This window comes from Danio rerio, chromosome 7, assembly GCF_052040795.2.
Source record: "Danio rerio strain M-AB ecotype USA chromosome 7, GRCz13ab, whole genome shotgun sequence".
NCBI lineage: Eukaryota > Metazoa > Chordata > Actinopteri > Cypriniformes > Danionidae > Danio > Danio rerio.
Window position 1 is genome coordinate 28,670,329 of NC_141027.1, and position 22,011 is coordinate 28,692,339.

At 35.1% G+C, this 22,011-nt stretch overlaps 1 protein-coding gene across 7 annotated transcripts in view; it reads right to left on the reverse strand.

The window, feature by feature from the left end:
- scube2 (signal peptide, CUB domain, EGF-like 2) overlaps positions 1–22,011 on the reverse strand; it is a 42,366-nt gene that overhangs the window by 19,635 nt on the left and 720 nt on the right. For 3 of the 7 annotated variants that reach the window (XR_015494727.1, XM_087259274.1, NM_001014813.1), the window contains 12 exon segments: positions 21,732–21,857; positions 19,036–19,170; positions 16,600–16,725; positions 16,395–16,511; positions 11,527–11,616; positions 10,881–10,997; positions 8,747–8,869; positions 8,286–8,402; positions 5,073–5,195; positions 4,654–4,770; positions 2,455–2,538; positions 1,455–1,559 (listed from right to left, as the gene is read on the reverse strand). Coding sequence is in view for 6 of the 7 variants with exons in the window: in XM_087259274.1 (XP_087115400.1) it covers positions 1,455–1,559; positions 2,455–2,538; positions 4,654–4,770; positions 5,073–5,195; positions 8,286–8,402; positions 8,747–8,869; positions 10,881–10,997; positions 11,527–11,616; positions 16,395–16,511; positions 16,600–16,725; positions 19,036–19,170; positions 21,732–21,857 (1,380 nt within the window). In the remaining variant the exon portion in view is untranslated. 7 annotated transcript variants of the gene reach the window in all.

Below are 22,011 nucleotides of genomic sequence, written 5' to 3' on the forward strand. Positions count from 1 at the left end.
AACCACTGCGCGTGTAAGGTGCACTGGAATGGTTTTCTGAGTGCATGCGTCAATTTGTTTTTTCCAGCGTTGTTTCCGTTGCACATAAAGAATAACAAACTTACGTGTGCAAAAGACACCAAATGTGAATGGCCCCTAACGTCTTCATACCACTCTAAATTAATACAGTTGCATAAAGTAAATCGTATCTTAAAGCTTTAACTGTGGCACAGCTGATAATGGGGCATTTTTTTTGCACCATCTCCCCATGCCGCCCCCAACTAAAAGCCGCCCTGGGCGATCGCCCATTATGCCCATGCCTAAATCCACCACTGATTGCTGTTTTATAATGCTGAAAAGCTTTATTCTGCAAAAACTACCGGCTGGGTGTACTTTATCCTGATTATTACATGGCTACTTGCCATAGATTATTAAAAAATATACACAAAACATTTTCCTGAGCAAAAGGCAAATGCTAACAGAAACAAAAATGGTTAAATGGAGCATACCCTACCCTGCATATTATTCAGTCACAAGATGATGCCAAGCCGTCAAAAACAGCAGTGAGAAAAACAAGCATATATATATGAATGTGAATGTATTCAAGATGCTCCGAAGTACGCAATTGGGCCTGTGTTATTAGTTTCAGCGGTTGTTATCTTGGAATAACATACTGTAATTAAGTTGATGGATATTAGTTATCGGAAGAACCAGCAAACATTAAACAATTTTAATAAACAGTCGCAGCAGAACTCCACATGGACAACTACAGTCTCTCCTGGTAAGTTTCCAGAGCTTTTCCATGAGACTGGTGACCATTGTGGTGCACAGGTGACAGTAGTTAACACCCACGCACGCCCCACCCTCTACATATACCTTGGAATGTCACAGCTGACCAATCAGAATTAAGTATTCCAAACAGCTAAGTAACAGCAGATCATAATCTAGGCTAGCTTTTAACCATACACAAAAAGTCTGATGAGGAAGAGTCTCACTATGAAAGTCCCACTATGAACACTCTTGTAATCTGCCTAAATCTTCCTTAACTTTCTTAATGATTATTTAAAATGAAGTGATATTTATAAGCAATTGGATAAGTACGGCTGTTTGTAAAGCATAAATCTGTGTGAAAAGAATAGCAAGAATATAGAGAATAACAATGCATTTTGTAAATCAATGCAAAATCGATTCTTGAATCATTTTTCACCACAGCTCTAATATATCTGCTGAGAAAATGTTATTACAAAATATGTTCGTAATCAGCTCTCTCCATCTCTCTTTTTTGTATCTCCATAAAGACTCAGAGAGGAAATAAAATAAAAACAAGCTATTTCCTATTTGCTTTTGTAATGTGATTGATGTAGTCATCAAAGTGTTTCATCAACAGGGCGGATTTAGACTCAAACTTACTGCCTTTGCAAACAATTTGGCACTTTAGTAGTAAACTGTGGTGATTTTCAATGCAAGACACATACCTGACAGGGCAGTTTTGAAGCTATGTGCAAGATTTTCATGACTCCGCTTTAGATTGCACTTCCCCTGTCCAGATTTAAATGTGGCAATGGTTTTGATTCCCGAACCTGTAACAGAAAGAAACACTGTGACTTTTAGATGTGACATATTTCTCATTTGGGATAAGTTTTTTTTACATAATAATCACTCTATTAGGGAAGAAATACTTTTAACATTAGAACTGTCATTGGAATTACAAGCACCCATAGGCGATTTTCAAATGTATAAACAAACTTTCCATAAAATATCCATAAAAAATCTAAATGTTTAAAACTGTTCAAAAGGCAGCTAAAATCTGTCTTTTATGAACATGTAACTGCAACATGTTTTTTTTTTTGTTTTTTTTTTATAAAAAAAAATTTGCTTCTCAAATCCGTCCCTATTGTAGCTTGTGTTTCTCAAAAAACTTAGAAAGTTTATATTGGTGTAACTTAATGTGACCAATGACTTGAGACCTTCCCAATTTGTAAGTCATTTTGGATAAAAGTACCTGCTAAATGTCTAAATGCAGAATTAAATGTAATTGACTTTTACTAACATATACAGAAAACCATATTTTAGAAAACTGGGCATTCAAACCTAAAGCACAAGCAGACCAAATTACCCAATAAAATTCCTTTAATTTTCATGCTGTCATTTTTTCAGGTTTAGACACAATGGATAAAATATTTTAGAAAATGTATGGATGCCAAAGAGATATTAAAGGCACTACATGCCATGAGTGATGGTGAGTATTACAATGGGGAGATATAATTTGTCCAGGGTCACCTTAGCATTATAGCTGAAGACTAAAGATAATCATTTCAAGCCATTTTTAGCCATTTTAAAACAGTGCTTATATGTACATTAGTAGTTTTAGGTACACAATTACCCAGAATTTAACTGTTAAACATTAAAAAGAATGAAGATTAAAAAACAACAACCTTGGAACGGTCAAATCCCAGAACACAGACATAGATTTACCTGGGCAATATGATCCATTCCACTGTCCTCCTGTGTGGCACGGCAGCGGCATGCCACAGGTCACTGTGTATGAATCCTCAGCTCCTACAGATAAAGGTAAAGGTGTTAGATACATTTCCAGCAAACTCTAGCATGCAGACTAAAGGACAGATCCCAACAAACATACAGTTCAAAGCACAAAAAGTTTGAAATCAGCAATATATTTAATGTTTTTAAAAAAATCTTATTCTGCTCCCCAGACCTGCATTTATTTGATCAAAAGCACTGTAAAAACTGCTTTTAGGTTTTATTAATGTAGTTTAAATTTTCATTTATTTCTTAAAACTGACCTTTCAGCGTCATTACTTAAGTCTCTAGTGTCACACAATCAATCCTTTAAAAATGATTATTATATAGTGATCTGCTGCAAAAGAAACATTTTTTTATTATTATCAGTGTTGAAAACTCTTGTGCTGCTTCAATTTATGTGAAAACCATGATACAGTACCATTCAAAAGTACCATTAAAATGTATAGAAAATAAATTATATTCACTTATTTTATTAATTCTGGACACATTAAATTGTTTAATAGTAAAAAAAGAACTACAAAACCAATAACAAGCATTACATATACATAAAAAGTTTTCCATTGATGTACGCTTTGTTAAGGTAGGATAACATTTAGCTGAGGTACAATAATTTGAAACTCTGTAAACCGAGGGTTAAAAAAAAATCTAAATACTAGGAAAATGACCTTAATCTTAAAGCAGTATAAATTAAGTGCTTACAATGCATATAGACCCTTCTCACATTTCTAGGTTTCTCAGTAGCGGAAGTTGTCATAGTTGGGAAAACTTATAGCGCTGTCAATGGGAGAATGCAATCTTATTTGCTCAAATAATAAAAGAAAAACTCCAGTTTAATGTTATAAAGACTTTTAGGAAAAGGAAAAAATAGTGTGAGACTGATGACAGCAGCCAGAGGAGAGAATAACATAAAATTTTCTGTCCTGTCCGACAGACACTGCATTAGAAACGCCTCGCACAAGTGGTACTTCGTTTTTTTGTAATTTGAAGCAAAGATGATCCAATACATAAATGCATATAAATGTTCATACGTTTAAAAACAAATCTAAATATTAAAAACTTTTAATGATTTATGAAGCTGATGATCGTAAATGCGTCATAACACTGTGAAAAGGCTCCATTACTAATCAAAGATTAATTTTAATATATTTATAGTAGGAAATTTACTAAATATTTTCGTGGCACATGATCTTTTTGGCAAAACAAATAAATTTCGGCTATTGCCAAAAACAAACCTGTGCAACATAAGACTTTGGTTTTGTGGTCCAGGGTCAAATTTACAAATAAAAAAACATAATATTTCAATTAAATGTTGTTATTTTTTTTTACTTTAATGCCATCAAAAGCAAAGTTAAAAAAAAAAAAATAGGAAAAGCTAATAAAAAATTCCAGTCCCACTTCATATTAAGTGGCCTCAACAAATATGCTAATATACTTTCATTGAAATTAATAGTTTTTTACAATGTACTTAGTGTAAACACATGTGTTTACATTGTTCTTGGGTTTGATTAAATACCTGCATGCAACTACATCTGTAATTAAATTTATAATTGAGCCGTTGACCATCCCTTACATTGTAATTCACACTTAAACCTACCCATATCACCAAACCTGTCCCTAACCATACCCATATCTAGGCCCACACAGAAACTGTGTGTGCAGAAATCCACAGATTTTTAGCCAATCATCTATGTATTTACTTAAATTTATATTTATTCAGTTTAAATTAATTTCAGTAATATTATTGACAAATATGAAAAAGTTCCTATGATTTATTCACAATACCGTTTTTAAAGTATTATTTTCTGTTCTTTAGTTGATATATCATATAAGAGACTTGCTTTGTTTACCAAATAAGTGAATCTAATTAGATTTGCATTGTAAATATTAAATAAAAGTTTAAAAGATATTGTTTTTATTCGATATTTTACGCTTTTAATTATGATTCTTCCAAAATCAACAGCTTTTTTTTTTACACAATTCTCTGCACATATAGCACAAAATGTCAGCAGCACCAGAAGTGTTTGCAATACATTAGAAACACATTAATTTTATTTTTTGATGCAAGTGCATATTTGTTAAGGCCACCTAATAAAAATCCTTATCCCATAGTGTAGATGTTGTGACACTCACCGCTGCTGATGTGGACCTGTGACTGGCAGGTTAGGTAGCAGAGCTCGCCTCCTCCCTGCTTATTGCAGTTGAGAGTGGGCCTGGCAGGAGGTGGCACTAGTGGAGAGTCCTCTGCCTCTGAGTGTGAAAACCACAATGCTTAACAATAAAGACACCATACACATGCTGAGAGGAAGCTTAGACGGAAATAGTTCCAGAAAAAAAGCTCATCAATGAACAGTACATTCAAGATGAGAAGACGAACGTTGAGATGCGAGTTAGACAGCATTTGGTTTCTGTTTGTTTAGCAGTAGCGAAGACAAAAAGAGCCAGATTGAGAAACTCAAAAGTATCTCCTGCTTTTCACTCCCCAGGATGAAAAACTGATTTTCATCTAAGCCGACATCGGCAGCATTCAGAGTCACTCAGGCTCATCTTACCGATACAGTCTTTCTTGTTCCAGTGCAGCTTATAACCAGTCCGGCAGTGGCACCCAAAGCTTCCCATGGTGTTCTCGCAGGTGTGCTCACATCCTCCATTGTTGAAGCTGCATTCGTTTATGTCTAAGAATGGAGGAATCCACAAACGGAACAGATTTCTATCAAGACGTATTTCAGGTAAACAAGACTCTCAGTTGCATTTCCTCTGTAATAATGCTCCCGGGACCCATGAGAAATTATTTAAATACTATCACACAGTTTCACAGACAAGGGATGGTCCACTACGATATCATACTTTGGTAAATTCATAAACGCTTCAGGCTAAGTGCAATCACCATGTTCATACACCTCGCGCAGTAAAGGGATGTGGCCAGAGGCGCTGTAATATTATAGCAGAGAAAGCTAAAATGCAGTCCAAATGCTGCTATTTCCACAGAGCTTGTTCTGTTTCTGTATTTGGGATTCCAAAGAACATAACTTAAAGAGAGAAGTGCTTCCAGTTTAATTCTAATTATATTCCAGAAAATATATGTTTATATTAACGTTTATATTCACTTAACTCATCCAACCGACGAAGCTGTGGATTATGAGCCACAACCTGTAAGTATTACTACATGTACAGTTTCTAGTGTTAACAGTATGTTGTAGCGAAAACATAATCAAGGATGTAAACAATTAAAAATGTTGTTTGGCTAACAATTTAACTACAAATTCTTATTTGTCCGTCAAATCGCTGTAAACAACCACAGTCTTCAGCAGTGTCTCTCTATGCGGATGCTTTCACTGCATTCTACACCTCAAATAACAAACTCGCAAAAGTACATTTCTTATTACTTACATATGCTTATTTATTAACACGTGTGAAAGACACTTGTCAGATTTTATTTTTGAGAGCCAGCATTGGGTTCAGCTGTGTGCTCTTCATTTTCTGTCCAATTCAGGCAAACTGATACGGCTGTTTACACAGCGCAAAAGGGGCAATGCGTAGTGACATAGAGCCAATCCGCCAATCACAGTACATTATGTTAGCTGGTCAATCAAAGCCTCTTGAAGGCTGGCCTAACAGAGGAATTTGGAAATATGACAGTTATTCTCATGTTACCTGGGTAGCAGTATATAATCAAAGTAAGATAGATGAAAAAATAATGTGATTTTTATTTTTAGCGCAAATTCACACATGAGCTGATGCTGTTAGTTTACAATTTCTTAAGACTGCAATGCAAGTTAAGGACAAGTTCATTCATTTATTTTTTTCCTCGGCTTAGACCCTTTGTTCATCTTGAGTCACCACAGCGGAATGATCGACCAACTTATCCAGCATATGTTTAACACAGCGGATGCCCTTCCAGCTGCAACCCAGTACGGGGAAACTTCCATAGACACCCATTCACAATCATACACTATGGCCAATTTAGCTAATTCAATTCACCAATGTCTTTGAACTGTTTGGGAAACCTGAGCACCCAGAGAAAACCCACACAAACACGGGGAGAACATGCAAACTCCACACAGAATTGCCAACTGACCCAGCCAGACTCAAACCAGCGACCTTCTAGCTGTTAGGCAAAAGTGCCAAACACTTAACAACTGTGTTGCCGATAAGGACAAGTTTTTTTATTTGTTTTTAGAGTTTGTTCTCTCATGTGTGAGTTTAGCACTTAGCTTTAAAGGTAATGATGTTGTAATTAGTGCTAAGTTTCATGCACAAGCCCACTGTTTTGCTTCATAAGAGTTACAGGTATTCATTTTGTTTTGCCTGTATTATTATTATTATTATTATTGTTTTGACATACAGTGCAGAGAACTATTGATTATCTATTTATATCAGGGGTGACCAACCCTGTTCCTGGAGATTGACCTTCCTGCAGATTTCCGTTGCAACCCATATTAAACACACCTGCCTGTAATTATCAAGTGCTGTTCAGGTCCTAATTAATTGATTCAGGTGTGTTTGATCATGGTTTGAGCTGAACTCTTTAGGAAGGTCGATCTCCAGGAACAGGGTTGACCACCCCTGGTTTATATGGACCATAAGTTAACAAATTTGTATTTTTGGACAAACTATTCTTTTAAATACTCTTTTAAAAATGCATAAACAATAAGGTCAGCCAATGTCTTGAATTTTTATGGATAATCTTTCACTGCATGTATATATTAAATTCTGAAACTTGTGCAATTTGTCAGATTACTAAGGCTAAAAATGCATAAACAATGAACCGAATGGTCAAAAACTCACTTTTCAGATCTCCGACTACACCACTGACTCTAAACAGGAAGCGATTGGGTTTATCACTTTTTGCGGTCCTCCAACACATTTTCACTGCGATCTGCACTATTTGCACTGTGTCTCTGTATTGGCATGTGTTGTGAAAATTTGCATGCTATATACGGTCAGACTTGGTGGCACAGGTGGCTCAGTGGTTGGCACTGTCGCCTCAAAGCATAAAGGTTGCTGGTTCGATATCCAGCTGGGCCAGGAGATATTTCCGTGTGAAGTTATTATGAAGCATCCTGGATTGTGTTTTTTAATATTGTTTGTAAGTGATTTGTCTCTTTATGTGTTTGTTGTGGGCGATACATTGGCGCAGTAGGTAGTGCTGTCGCCTCACAGCAAGAAAGTCGCTGGTTCAAGCCTCGGCTGGGTCAGTTGGCATTTCTGTGTGGAGTTTGCATGTTCTCCCTGTGTTTGCTTGGGTTTCCTCCGGGTGCTCCGGTTTCCCCCTCTGTCCGAAGACATGCGATACAGATGAATTGGGTAGGCTAAATGGTCCGTAGTGTATGAGAGTGAATGAGTGTGTATGAATGTTTCCCAAAGATGGGTTGCAGATGGAAAGGCATCAGCTGCATAAAACAAATGCTGGATAAGTTGGCGATTCATTCCGCTGTGGCGATCCTAGATAAATAATAAAGGAACTAAGCCGAAAAGAAAATGAATGAATTATTGTGTTTGTTGTATCATGATGCTACTGCCCTAATTTAATTGCCTCTGGTGGGATTAATAAAGCAGCTAAACTAAACTAAACTAAACTGACAAATTGTGTAAGTAGTTTTTTATTTGCATGTATTTTCTTAACATGCAGGACATTTAAGCTCTCTCGGCCACCGTACATATAGAAACTTGAGTTGACACAGGCTTTTAGCAAGTCTGTCGCCTTGATTTTATTTTTAAAATCATAATTTTTACACTCTTAAAATATCTATTTGTATCCTTACCTCCACAATGAGCAAGTCCGTAGAGAGTGTAGCCCTTGTTGCAAACACACTGGAAGCTGCCAGGTGAGTTTACGCAAGTGTGGTCACACGTCCTCTCAAAAAAGCACTCATCAATATCTATAATCAAACAAAAAAATTGGATTTACTTAAATACTAAAATACACAGTTACTGCATCAAACACACTGCTATTCCATATTGAGTTTGAAAGAAATGAATCAATAACAGGGAGAGGTACTTTTCTTAGAAGACTGGTATCAAGGAGAGGGTGTTGTCTGTGTGCTTAAATGAAAAGTATTCTTCAAGAGATGAGCGTTATACACTTAGTCTGTGTTAAGGATCTTCAAAGGAATCTTGCAAGTCGATACTGGCTCCCACCCTGTCTTATCTCTAAAGCTAGTTACAAACACAGATGCTAACACAAACCCCACGCTGTGTTGTGTTGGGCCTATAGCAGTCGTACCCTGGCATGAACGCTCGTCCGTCAGCAGCTTGAAGCCTTTCCGACAGCTACATTCGAAGCTGCCAATGGTGTTCCTGCAGTAGTGGTCACAGCCGCCATTGTGGAGCTCACACTCATCTATGTCTGAGAGACAGAGAAGGACCAAATCACACTACAGAACATAGATGAACTAATCAGCTGTAGGGTTAAACCTTTCCAGAATGTTATTTGGGTAACACTTTAAGTTAAGGAACAATTCACACCAATTACTACTGGCTTATTATACAGATATTAACTGTTCATTAGCACTTAAAAAGTATTAATTGTCATTTTACATTCCTAATCCTACCTTACTAACTATTAATAAGCAGCTAATTAGTACTTTATTGAGCTAAAAGCCTTATTTAACGGTTTGCTAATAGTGTGAATTATACATTGAAATAAAGCGTGACCTTTACTTGTGACATTAAAATGACAGTTAAGCAAAAAAAAACATTATAAGGTGTTTACAGGGCTTGGCAGTAACTCTTTTTAACCACCCCAACTAGTGGTTTTTCAATGTTACTAGCCTCTCAGCAATTTCACAGCCCAGATATTTGGTGTTGGGTAATTTATTCATTTATTTTAAGGTAATGTTTGGAGTTACTTGATCATTCATAATTGATTGGAATTAGGGCTGTGCAGTATATCAAAATTGTTGAAATACCACAAACATGCATATGGCAATTTACATATCTCAATGGGTTGCAATAAATGAGCAATAATAATAAATGAAGAAATGCCTTTGTGTGCCTGCACTCTGAAAAGCTTTTTAGCACATCAAGCAATGCAGTTAAATGCCTACACACATCTTTGAAAGCAAGCAGAGTGGATATGGTGCTTTTATGTTGAAAAATCGGTAATTATTTGAGCATGCATGTTTAAAAACTATTTTATATATTTATGCAACAGTAAAACATTGCTTTATTTTCTCTGAATTAATATAACATCCATGTATGTAATAAATCCGTTTCATATATATATATATAAAGAAAAAATATATATTATTTATTATATATTATTTATTATATAAATATATTAAATATATTTATTGAAGTCAGAATTATTAGCCCCCCTGCATTATTAGCCCCGCTTATTTTTCCCCCCAATTTCGGTTTAATGGAGAGAGGATTTTTTCAACACATTTCTAAACATAATAGTTTTAATAACTCATTTCTAGGCCCACACGGAATCTGCGCGCAGAATTCCGCAGATTTTCCGCAGGATTCCACAGATTTCTGCAGATTTTCAGCCCATCATTATTTCTGTTATTTACTTGAGTAAATGTGTAAATCTGAATTTATTCAGTTTTTATTCAGTAATTTATTACTTTTTATTTCATATATTAAGGTTTTAGTTATAATACTCCCAAAATAATTCCGCAGAAATCAGCAGATTTTTACCAAAATTCTCTGCAGAAATAGCAAAAAACGTCCGCAGATTCCGTCTGGCTCTGCTCATTTCTAATAACTGATTTATTTTATCTTTGCCATGATGACAGTAAATAATATTTTGCTAGATATTTTTCAAGACACTTCTATACAGCTTAAAGTGACATTTAAAGGGTTAACTAGCTTAATTAGGTTAATTGGCAGATATGGGTAATCAGGAAAGTTATTGTATAACAATGGTTTGTTCTTTAGACTATTGAAAAAATATATTGTCCATTTTGGCTAATTGTTAAAATGGCATTTAAAAAATTTAAAACTGCTTTTTTTCGAGCCAAAATAAAACAAATAAGACTTTCCCCAGAAGAAAAAATATTATCAGACATACTGTGAAAATTTAACATAATTTGGGAAATATTTAAAAACAAAAATAAATTATATATAGTGCACATTTGCACTATAGACAAATAAATAAATAAATGATGAATGAATGAATGATTGAATAAATAAATGATGAATGAATGAATAAATGTATGAATAAATAAATAAAGAAATAAATAAAGAAATAAAATCTTAGCCCGAACTTTTAATTGATTTCGGCAATTTCTAAACTTTTTTATTTTAAATGTGCAATGTGACTTCAACATATTTTTATGAGCTTTTACCTAAAAGAAACTTATTAAAAAATGTGTGTACGGCAACATTGTGATAGAAATGCTGATTCAAACCTTTGCAGGATTTGCCATCAGGCTGCAGAGTAAATCCCACCGGGCAGCTGCAGCGAACACCAGTGGATGTGTCCTTACAAGTGCTGTCACAGCCTCCATTATTCACCGCACACGTCTCTTAAGAGCAAACCAAAGACATGCGCAACAGGTTAGAAAGCGTGGTCAGAAATCCAAAGACTAATCAGTTCATTAATATTTCAACAGTCTGTATACTATATCATTCTCCACAGATGTAGAAGGCCAAAGGCAGAGAGGCCATACTCAGTGCGTTGTGTAAATATGAGTTGGCAGAGACAAATACAACACTCAGCACTGTACAATAAACATCGCCAGTCTCTATCTCTCTCTCTCTCTCTGAGAGAAAAAAACATGTGAAATGTACCACTCTATCACCAGGACATATTTTACAAGAGAGAAATCAGAGGTGGTGAAGTGTGGGTCCCCAGTCATTTCACAGTTTACCTAAAAGACTGAGGAATGCTCAGCTTGGCCAGGCCATGCGTGTCTAAATATATGAACTATAGGCGAATGTAATGCTTCTTGGATGTCTCTTTAAGCATTGATAGATTTAGCCCGTTTCTCTTGGGGAAACGGAACATTTTGGAATTATCTGTTGATGTACAGATTGTTGGTGGTAGAAATTTACCCATAAGCAGTCGCCGCTTGACTCGTTTGTCTACCTCTGCTAAAGACGTGGCATTGTGATCTGGGGCGGTGGGGGCCATTTCATCCCTTTCTGGAAAAGATGAATAAAACATAAGAAACAATATTGGCTTGACATTGTATTGTACTGTTATATAGTATATAAAATACTTGTTGAAATGTCAGAATAATTAATATTGATGAAATCATTTATTAATGCAAGTTCTTTCTGAGGTAGAAATTCATACCGACTGCACAGTTCCTCTTTTTATAATGCAACAAAATCATAATACGATCTATAATACATAATAATTTCATGAAAAAATAAAGAGCTATGAAAATACACAAAGTAATGACAACAAAGTGTTGTAACACGTTTCTATAACTTTTTCTTTCTCCTGATCTCACACTGCCCTACTTCAAGGACTGTATGAGTTTTTTTTCCACCTCCCTTATTCCAAATGTATCTTATTTCCTCTTAAGCTACCTCTCGTCTGACCTGTCTTCCCCTAAAATGTGTGATTTTGTGTATGGTCGAGGGGGTCCAATTTCACTACATGTTAAAAGTGTATGTGACAAATAAAGGCTTCTTCATTATCATTATCATCATCATCATCATCATCATAACAATTCAAATACGTCAACATCAATAAACATTACAAAAGATAAAAGCCTTAATAGCTTTTTAATTTTTTCAATTAATAAAAATTCTACAATTTTTGAAGGAATCATTTTTTAAATAATTCACAAAATATAATGGTTCTTTTTCCTTCACGATTTACATTCAAAATACGCCATATTTTCTAACATCTACTTATTTAAAGTGAATTTCAAAAATGTAAAGACCCATAGGATATTCTCTATTACACTGTTTTACTTTATTGTTATGTAAATATAAATATAAGCTTTTTAGCTAGGTAACATTGTTCAGGGGACCAAAAAAAACTTTCACACTGTTAAACAAAATAATCAACCTTTTGAACTTTCCAGTCGTCATATAATACTTTTTTTAAATTTGTAAACTTAAATTTTATTTCTATAGTTTCTATTTATTATAAAAAAATTGTCTTAACTAATTAATCAAAGTTTAGATATGAAATAACATGACCCCTCGTAAATCATTTTAATACGTTGACCAGGTACTCATTTTAACGCAGTGCTCAGCATATAAGTACATCCTTTTTTGAAAATTAACATTTTTATCCATTACTCAACGAATTTGGGTAATATATGGTGCATTTGAACAAAAAAGATTTATTAAACAGATATATTTAATAAATTAATATTTTAGTCAAAGAATATCTTTAGAAATTGAAAGGCAATACGTTTTAATTCATGCTAAATATTTTTGAAAATGTTATTTAATATTTTTCTCTAACATATAAATTTGGTCAACAAAATTTTTAAACCATTATTGCAAGTCATTTTGTTTAGATTAGCTCCAGAATTGACTTCAGTACTAACTATTCTAATGTATATGCACAAATATTATATTGTAAAGCATCCTATGGAAAATATTCGTTTAAATGAGAGATTTGTGGGGGGGTGTCCTTACATATGCTGAGCACAGTATACACACACTGATGACTGACTTCATAATCCTGAAATATCATCATGCCGTCTCTGATATTAATTGCATTTTTAAACATTTTAAAAACAAAATATTTTTAATGCAAACACATATTACGTTGCTGAGACATCTTCCATTGTGACATCACTCAATCATTCCTCAAAATGTAACCTACAAACTAACCATGTTGACATTTTCTTAAACAGCCCTAAGCAAAGAGACCTCCCTGTCTGCTCGACTCTGCGATAAACACCCTTGCATTGTGTTGTAGTGTCCGCAGATACATAAAGATTATTATATGTTCTGTGAATCAGGACAATCAAGATGAGCAGAGGCAAAATCATGGACGATGTGGAGAGAGCGAGACAGCGATAAATACAGAGCCCACACACACAGCCCGCAGGCTCCAGCTGTGCTTCCTCATTATCAGATAAAAGTGTGTGTTTGTGTCTGAATGAGAGATCTCTATCACCACCTTTGCACATAAGTGGATAAAATAAAGATCAGCTTAAAATACCTGCCAAGAGATCATCGTAAACGTTAAAGCTACATTCACACTGCCACTGCAAATCTGATTAATGGTGTATCAGAACAGAATCTGATCTGTCTACACTGTGTATCACAACTGTTCAGATCTGGTTTGTGTGTATCCTTTGGTGCTCTTTCTCCTGCTATGTCTTTGCCAAAAAACAGCAACAGGAGCAACAGAAGCTTAATACATATGCTGCCTTATAATAGAAGCTCCAATACAGATGTTGCCAGATGACTAAACAATAAAGGTTTCAAAAAAAGTGTTTGTGATGCCATACAATAACCATTTTTGTTCCCCAAAAGTATCCTTTAGTGAAAAGTATGTATTAAATATGTATCGAAATTACTGAAATATCACAAAAAGTGTTGGCTAAAGTTACTTTAATAAGTAATATATCATGATTACCTATCTTAGTCTTATAAATAACACGCAAAAATAACTTAACTCATACTTTCACATTACACACGACAGTTACTTTTTTAGTCACTCTTATATATATATATATATACACACACACACACACACACACACACACACACACACACACACACACACACACACACACACACACACACACATATATATATATATATATATACACACACATATACACACACATATATACACACAACTATTTTTCAAACAGGCAACTCACGGGCAACTCATGTGATCCTCGCAGGGCTACCTGGTGCCCACAGACACCATGTTGGTGACCCCTGCTTTAAACTATATATGATCTATATATGTAAGGCATTAAGTCTTGTGCACTGTTCAAATGTAATACTCTTTTTCTTATGTTCAGGATGAAAACATCCATTGAAATAAACTGCTGTAAAAATGCACCAGATAAATATTTTTTCTTCTGGAGATTTTCTTCTAGATTTGTTTTATTTCAGCTAGAATAAAAGCAGTTTTAAGTTTTTTAAAAAACAATTTTAAGATCAAAAATATTAGCCCCTTAAAACTATATTTGTTTTCAATAGTCTACAGAACAAACCAGCATTATACAGGGTGGGCTATTTATATTGATACGCCTTAAACTTATTGGGAATTTCACAAGAAAAACCAATGGTGGGCTTGGTTTTAATGTAACTATATTCTTTCATGAGTTATTTAAAAGCCCCCTCACATTTACTAATGTGCCACAAACAGGACATTATTATCACCAACCATTCCCATTTTATTAAGGTGTATCTATATAAATGGCCCGCCCTGTACAATGACTTGCCTAATTACACTAACCTGCCTAGTAAAACCTAATGAAGCCTTTAAATGTCACTTTAAGCTGTATAGAAGTGTCTTGAAAAAGATCTAGTATAATATAATGTACTGTCATCATGGCAAAGATAAAATAAACCTGTATTAGAAATGAGTTATTCATTCATTCATTTTCTTGTCGGCTCAGTCCCTTTATTAATCCGGGGTCGCCACAGCGGAATGAACCGCCAACTTATCCAGCAAGTTTTTATGCAGCGGATGCCCTTCCAGCCGCAACCCATCTCTGGGAAACATCCACACACACATACTCATACACTACGGACAATTTAGCCTACCCAATTCACCTGTACCGCATGTCTTTGGACTGTGGGGGAAACTGGAGCACCCAGAGGAAACCCACGCGAAGGCAGGGAGAGCATGCAAACTCCACACAGAAACGCCAACTGAGCCGAGGTTCGAATCAGCGACCCAGCGACCTTCTTGCTGTCAGGCAACAGCACTACCTACCTAAATGAGTTAAAACTATTATGTTTAGAAATGTGTTGAAAAATCTTCCCTCCGTTAAACAGAAACTGGGGAAAAAAATATACATGGAGGCTAATAATTCAGGGGGACTAATAAGTCTGACTTCAACTGTATATGCTATTGTATCTGCACAAAATGTTAATAAATATATTTGGCAAAAAAGAATGAAAGATTACATGGATGTTGAAATGGTTCTTCATGGAACTATCAAGTGCCAATAAAGAGCCATTATTCTTAGTGCATGTTGCCATTACGTCTGTCTGGGCAGTGGAAGATGCATAGATTGTTGGCATGCACGACTTTATTCCATTCTGCTGTCTCTGTTAGTCTTAACATCCAAAGAGTTGTGTAGACCAGACCTGACAAGCAGCTTTTCCACTCAACTTGCATTTCACAACAAGGCAGCCTTGTTCCTACAAAGACGTTCAGCATGTTTTGTACAATGTCTGAAATGTTTATGCTTCATGTGGTGTAAAAAAAGTGGCATGGGGAATTTTTTTTTAACTAAATGCACAAATAAGAGCTGGGATACTGAAAACGATTTTAAAAAAATAGGCTCAGACATTGTATACACTCAACTAAACTACTTGTTTAAAATGAGCTGAATCAACACAATTGTTGAGGTTTTTGGGGACAACTTCTTTGTTTTATGTGCAATCCACTTAAATTTGTAAAAACAGTTAAGTTATTCTATTTGTTTGGGACAACATGAAGGAATTGTGTAGAACCCAGCATTTTTTACAGTGTATAATCACACTGCATGATTTTTTTTTTGCCATTTAGTCTTGCTAAAATGATACTAGTTATTTTGTAGGATGTTGGAAACAGGTAGCCATTGACTTCCATTGACTTTGCATATCAATATGGCTACCGGTTTCCAACACTTTTCAAAATATCTTCTTTTCTACCTTATTACAAAAACACAAAGGTTTGCAAACACTTGATAGTGTGTAAAATGTTACGTTCGGGTGAACTATCCCTTTAATGGATCGATAGCAAAGCTTTAAAATAAGTAAAGCAGCCTTACCTACACAGGTTCTGCCATCTGCGTGCAGCATGTACCTGACGTGGCATCTGCAGATTGGCCCCTGCTCGGTATCCTCACAGATGTGCTGGCAGCCCCCATTACCATGGTTGCAGGTCACTGTTGACAAGCAAAACAGCATCACATCAACAGCCGTCTTGTGGCATTTTTCAGCTTTATGGCGGGTTAGAAACACATTCGCACGTACAGATGCAGCCCCGCTGGTTCTTGGCCAGTTCGAAGCCCGGCCGGCACTCACAGGCCACGCCACCTTTTGGACTCTCCTTACAGATATGACCACAGCCATGCTCTTTATTCATGCAGCTCAGGCCTTCTGCGAAAAAGAGATATGGTCAGAGAGCCTGAAACATTTGCTTTTGGTGTTTAATAAAACTATGGACATATTTAAACCCTTCATTTGTTTTGTTTTTTTCCGCTTAGTTCCTTTATTATTCTGGGGTCGCCACAGTGATATGAACCACCAACTTATCCAGCACATGTTTTGCGCAGTGGATGCCCTTCCAGCTGCACTCCATCACTGGGAAACATCCATACACACTCATTCACACACATACACTACGGACAATTAAGCTTATTCAATTCACCTATATCAAGTCTTTGAACTTGTGGGGAAAACCGGAGCACTCCCACGTGAACACAGGGAGAACATGCAAACTCTACACAGAAATGCCAGTTCACCCAGCCGAGGCTCGAACCAGCAAGTTTGCGAGGTGATCGTACTACCCACTGCACCACTGTGACAGCCATTTAAACGCTTGAATTCAATTTAATCTTCCTTTAAATGACACGTATGTCATTCAATCAATACTAATTCTGTCATTATTTACTCACCCTTGTGTCTTTCTAAACATGTATGACTTTCAGGTTTTTTTTTTTTTTTTGTGAAACACAAAAGAATATATTTTGAAAAATGTTCATAACCAAACAGTTATGGTGACCCTTGAAAGATAAACTTCATATACATATTCCAAAATATCTACTTTCAATAACAGATCTTTACTTTTGGGTGAAGCATCATAATATTTCTGTTATAATCTATAAATAATTTAATATTTCATTTTGAAAGTTTATGAATGCAGCCGTACATTATATACATGTTGTTTTTATCTCAAAATATTATTATTTGATCAGAGAAAAACCTTAAATTTTTGTGGGTTGTGTTTCATGATGAACTTTACATCCCTAACAAAGTTCACAGACAAATTAGCTAATATTTACGTTACACATCGCCTTTAAAGGGATAGTTCACCCCAAAAACAAAGCATTCTGCCATTTACTCACCCTTTACTTTCCTCTGTTAAACACAAAATATAATATTTTGGAAAATGTTGGTAACCAAACAGTTATGGTGACCATTGGAAGATTTATTTTCTATACATGTTCCAAAATTTCTTCTTTCGTGAAAGTAGAATGACAAAATAACAGATCTTTACTGCTAGGTGTACTATCATAATATTTCTGCTATAATCTATTAATAATTCAATATTACATTTTGAAAGTTTGTGAAAGCAACCGTACATTATATACATGTTGTTTTTATCTAAAAATATTATTATTTGATTAGAGAAAAACCCTTTGAAATTCTGTAGCTTGTGTTTCATGATGAACTTTACATCCCTAACAAAGTTCACAGACAAATTAACTAATATTTACATTACCGATCAGTTTTAAAGGGATAGTACACGCCAAAAATAAAACATTCTGCCATTTACTCACCCTTTACTTTCTTCTGTTAAAGACAAAAAAAATACTTTGAAGTCAGTTGGAAACCTGAAACCATTGACTTCCTTTCTTCAAAATATCTTCTTTTGTGTTCACAAGAAGAAAGAAACGCATAAAGGATTGGAACCGCTTGAGTAAATAGTGCATAAATTTTAATTTTTTGGCAAACTATCCCTTTAAGTGAGGAAAATATTCTTTCGGGGCACCTGTTGTTGCATTTCCTTTCAAATTCAACAGCCGCAAACCTGACCTGACATCAGTAGCGGCTCTATGGGTCAATGTAGAGAGTCTGTTTCCTCCCATTCACTCTGCAGCTCAGTGGATGTGCTGATAGGACTTAGCAAGTTTACCCAGAGAAAGCAAATGGGGTGGAAAGCCTTGCAAACCTTAGCTCAATTTACCAAGGGGAAAACAATACTCGCAGCTGAGAAGCTACAGACACATAAAAAGCTTTTTTATTCTCATCTATGACACAGGCCACAAAGCCCTGAGTGTTGCAGTTATTAACTTGTTTTGTTCCTCTGAACACGGGGCTCCCTTTCCCACAGCATGGGTCCTTTGAAAATGAACGGCTATAGATAATGCCCAGAGAGGGAACCCAACTTAAAAGCTGTCATTCGCCATTGTGCTGTCAATCACGATCTTATGTGAGAACTATTAGAAATTAGGTTGCCTTTCCGTTGACTTTGCTTACTGACACCTCTGCAAAATAAAACAAGCATCTCACTTCATGCTCGTTTGACATCCGAAGTTGTGACGAAGACAACAAAATGACCGTCATGATTGCTATTTGGAACTGACCATTTACATCACATCAGAAGAAACCATACTAACATACACTCATTGATCAATATGATGGTGAACATAGGCTGATAAAGGTGTGTTGAAGGCAGCGGCTCACCCACGGAGCGATGGATGCATGTGTGCTGATTGTCACTCAGGAAAAAGCCTTGCTTGCAGCGACACTCATAGCTTCCCATGGTGTTGACACATACATGCTGACAGCCGCCATTGTTGAAGACACATTCGTCCACATCTAGAGACAGAGTATGTTAAAGCACTGCAAACCACACATTTCCATATGCAACAATAACTCGTGGCATGTTTACAACAAGAACGATTACTGGTGAATAATATTGTCTGGCTTGGAGCAATTTGGCACTTAATAGGTTCAAGCTATTTACAGCAGAATGAATTCTGATTGGCTGTCAGTGTTTTTATAATTCATCAGCTGGAAAACAAAATCTGCTATTATAGTTGTGGTGTTGATTCTGCCACTCAATATTATCACAACGATTTTTATTTGATATTTTAGTGCTGGAAAAAGATTAATCACATCCTAAATAAAAGTTTGTTTTGACAAGTTATATGTGGATATGTGAGTACTATGTAGATTTATTATGTATATCTAAGTAAATATGCATGCATATATTTGAAAAAATGTTTATTTATATTAAGATATAAACTATATGTAGTTTAGTTTTAGTTTAGTAAATAGCACATTTTTTAAAACACAACGTTGCCCAGAGTGCTGTCAACACAGTCAATAATTAAAATGAGTCCTACATTACATACATAACAATTAAAACAGAAGGCAAACCCCTCAACATTAAAAAGATCAAATGCTGAAGAACAAAGATGCAGTTTCAGAAGCTTTTTAAAAACAGATAAAGTTGGAGCGTGTCTAATGTGGGGTGAAAGCTTGTTCTAGAAATTTGGGGTGATAAAAGCAAAAGCCCAATCCTCACTTCGCTTACACCAGGACCTTGGTACAGAAGGAATAAACTGATCAGAAGACCTTAGTGACCTACCAGGATTATATACAGTTGAATTCAGAATTACTAGCCCCCTCAATTATTACCCCCCAAACCCTGTTTTTATTTTTTCCCCAATTTATGTTTAATGGAGAGACGATTTTTTTTCTACACATTTCTTAACATAACATTTTTATTAAATCATCTCTAATAACTGATTTATTTTATCTTTGCCATGATTACAGTAAATAATATTTCACAATACATTTTTCAAGACTCTTCTATGCCCTTCTATAAAGTGACATTTAAAGGCGTAACTAGGTTAATTAGGTTAACTAGGCAGGTTAGTGTAATTAGGCAAGTTATTGTATAATGATGCTTGTTCTGTAGACTATTAAAAATATATAGCTTAAATGGGCAAATAATTGACCTTAAAATTTGTTTTAAAATAATTAAAAACTGCTTTTATTCTAGCCAAAATAAAACAAATAAGACTTTCTCCAGAAGAAAAAATAGTATCAGACATACTGTGAAAATGTCCTTGCTTTGTTAAACATTATTTGGGAAATATTTAAAAAAAATAAATATTTTCAAAGGGGGCTAATAATTCTGACTTTAACTGTACATGTAAGAGATCCAATAATTAGGTGGTGCCAGACCATTTAATGACTTATAAACAAAAAGAATCATTTAAAATCAATCCTTGATCTAACAGGCAGCCAGCCCAGAGAGGAAAGAACTGGAGATATGTGCTCATGCTTGCGATACAAATTACAAATTAATTAAAATATCTATGCAAAACAATGTATATCTTTGTTTTTATGTACATAATAAATACATGTAATGCACACACATATACATAATTATATCAAAATAAACTTTTATTCTGGATGCAGTCAATCGCGATTAATCTGTGACCAGCACTAGAGCTGCACAATATATCATTTTAGCATTGATCTTGCAATGTGTTCATTCACAATAGTCACATCGCGAAAACATGCAATATTGAGTCTAGATTATAATTATATAATAAAATAAAATATATAATATAATAATAATAAACATGTTTGTATGTGAGGGTTTTAAAAGCATTCAGGCCTAAAAAAATACAGTTTGTAACTTTGACAAATCAATAATGATTGAATTGTTTATAACATGAAGACCACGCAGTATTGTTTTACATTCGTTTATTCACCTCCCGTACAGTCCATTTCAAAGTGGTCATGTCATTGGCCCATGAACATTTTCATAACTGTAACAAGAGGCAATTCAATCATAACAATGTTAAAACAGCTATGATAACATTATTTATCAATATGTGGCTCTTTTTGGATTCTCAGAAGCAATAGAAATCAAAAATGTAAAACAGAAAATACACTGGGACCATTGTTTTTGTGTACATCTCTCAAAATGGCCTATACCTGAATACAGTTCAACTCCTCAAAAAACAATCAAACGCTGTTTATTTAATTCGTATCTTTTTCATTATTAAATTCATTTATGCTTGTAGATTGTTTATGCATATGCACTCCCCTAAAAAATCATCCCAATCAATCTAAAATGAATTCCTTCCAAATACTTATTTAACACATCTAGTTAAATTGTTTTTATATCACTATATGTATTGCAAAATAAAAAAATAAGGCAATGTTACATTTTAACAATATTGTGCAGCCCTACCCAGCACTCTATTGTTGTTGTTATTATTATTATGACTTATGCTAGGTGTGAACAGCCTTTCAGTCAAAGCCATTTGATTATGTTCCAAAACACTTGCAGTGGGAATCATTAACTTTACCCCTTTACACATGTATACATGATTTCTTCCCAAATTTCTACTCACCGAGACAGTTGTGCCCATCATGTGCCAAATGAAACCCATCAAGGCAAGTACAGCGGTAATTGCCAGGTATGTTGTTACATTCGTGTACACAGCCACCATTGTATTCCACATCACATTCATCAATGTCTAGGAAATGGAACAGAAATCAAGGCTGACGAATGTTTGCTATTTCTTCTGAATTATAGGGGAACTGCTCTTTAAAAACACGTTTAAATGGTTAAAAAACTATTTGGGAGAAAAAAAGTAATCAAGAACTTCCTCTTCTGTTAAGAAAAAAAGG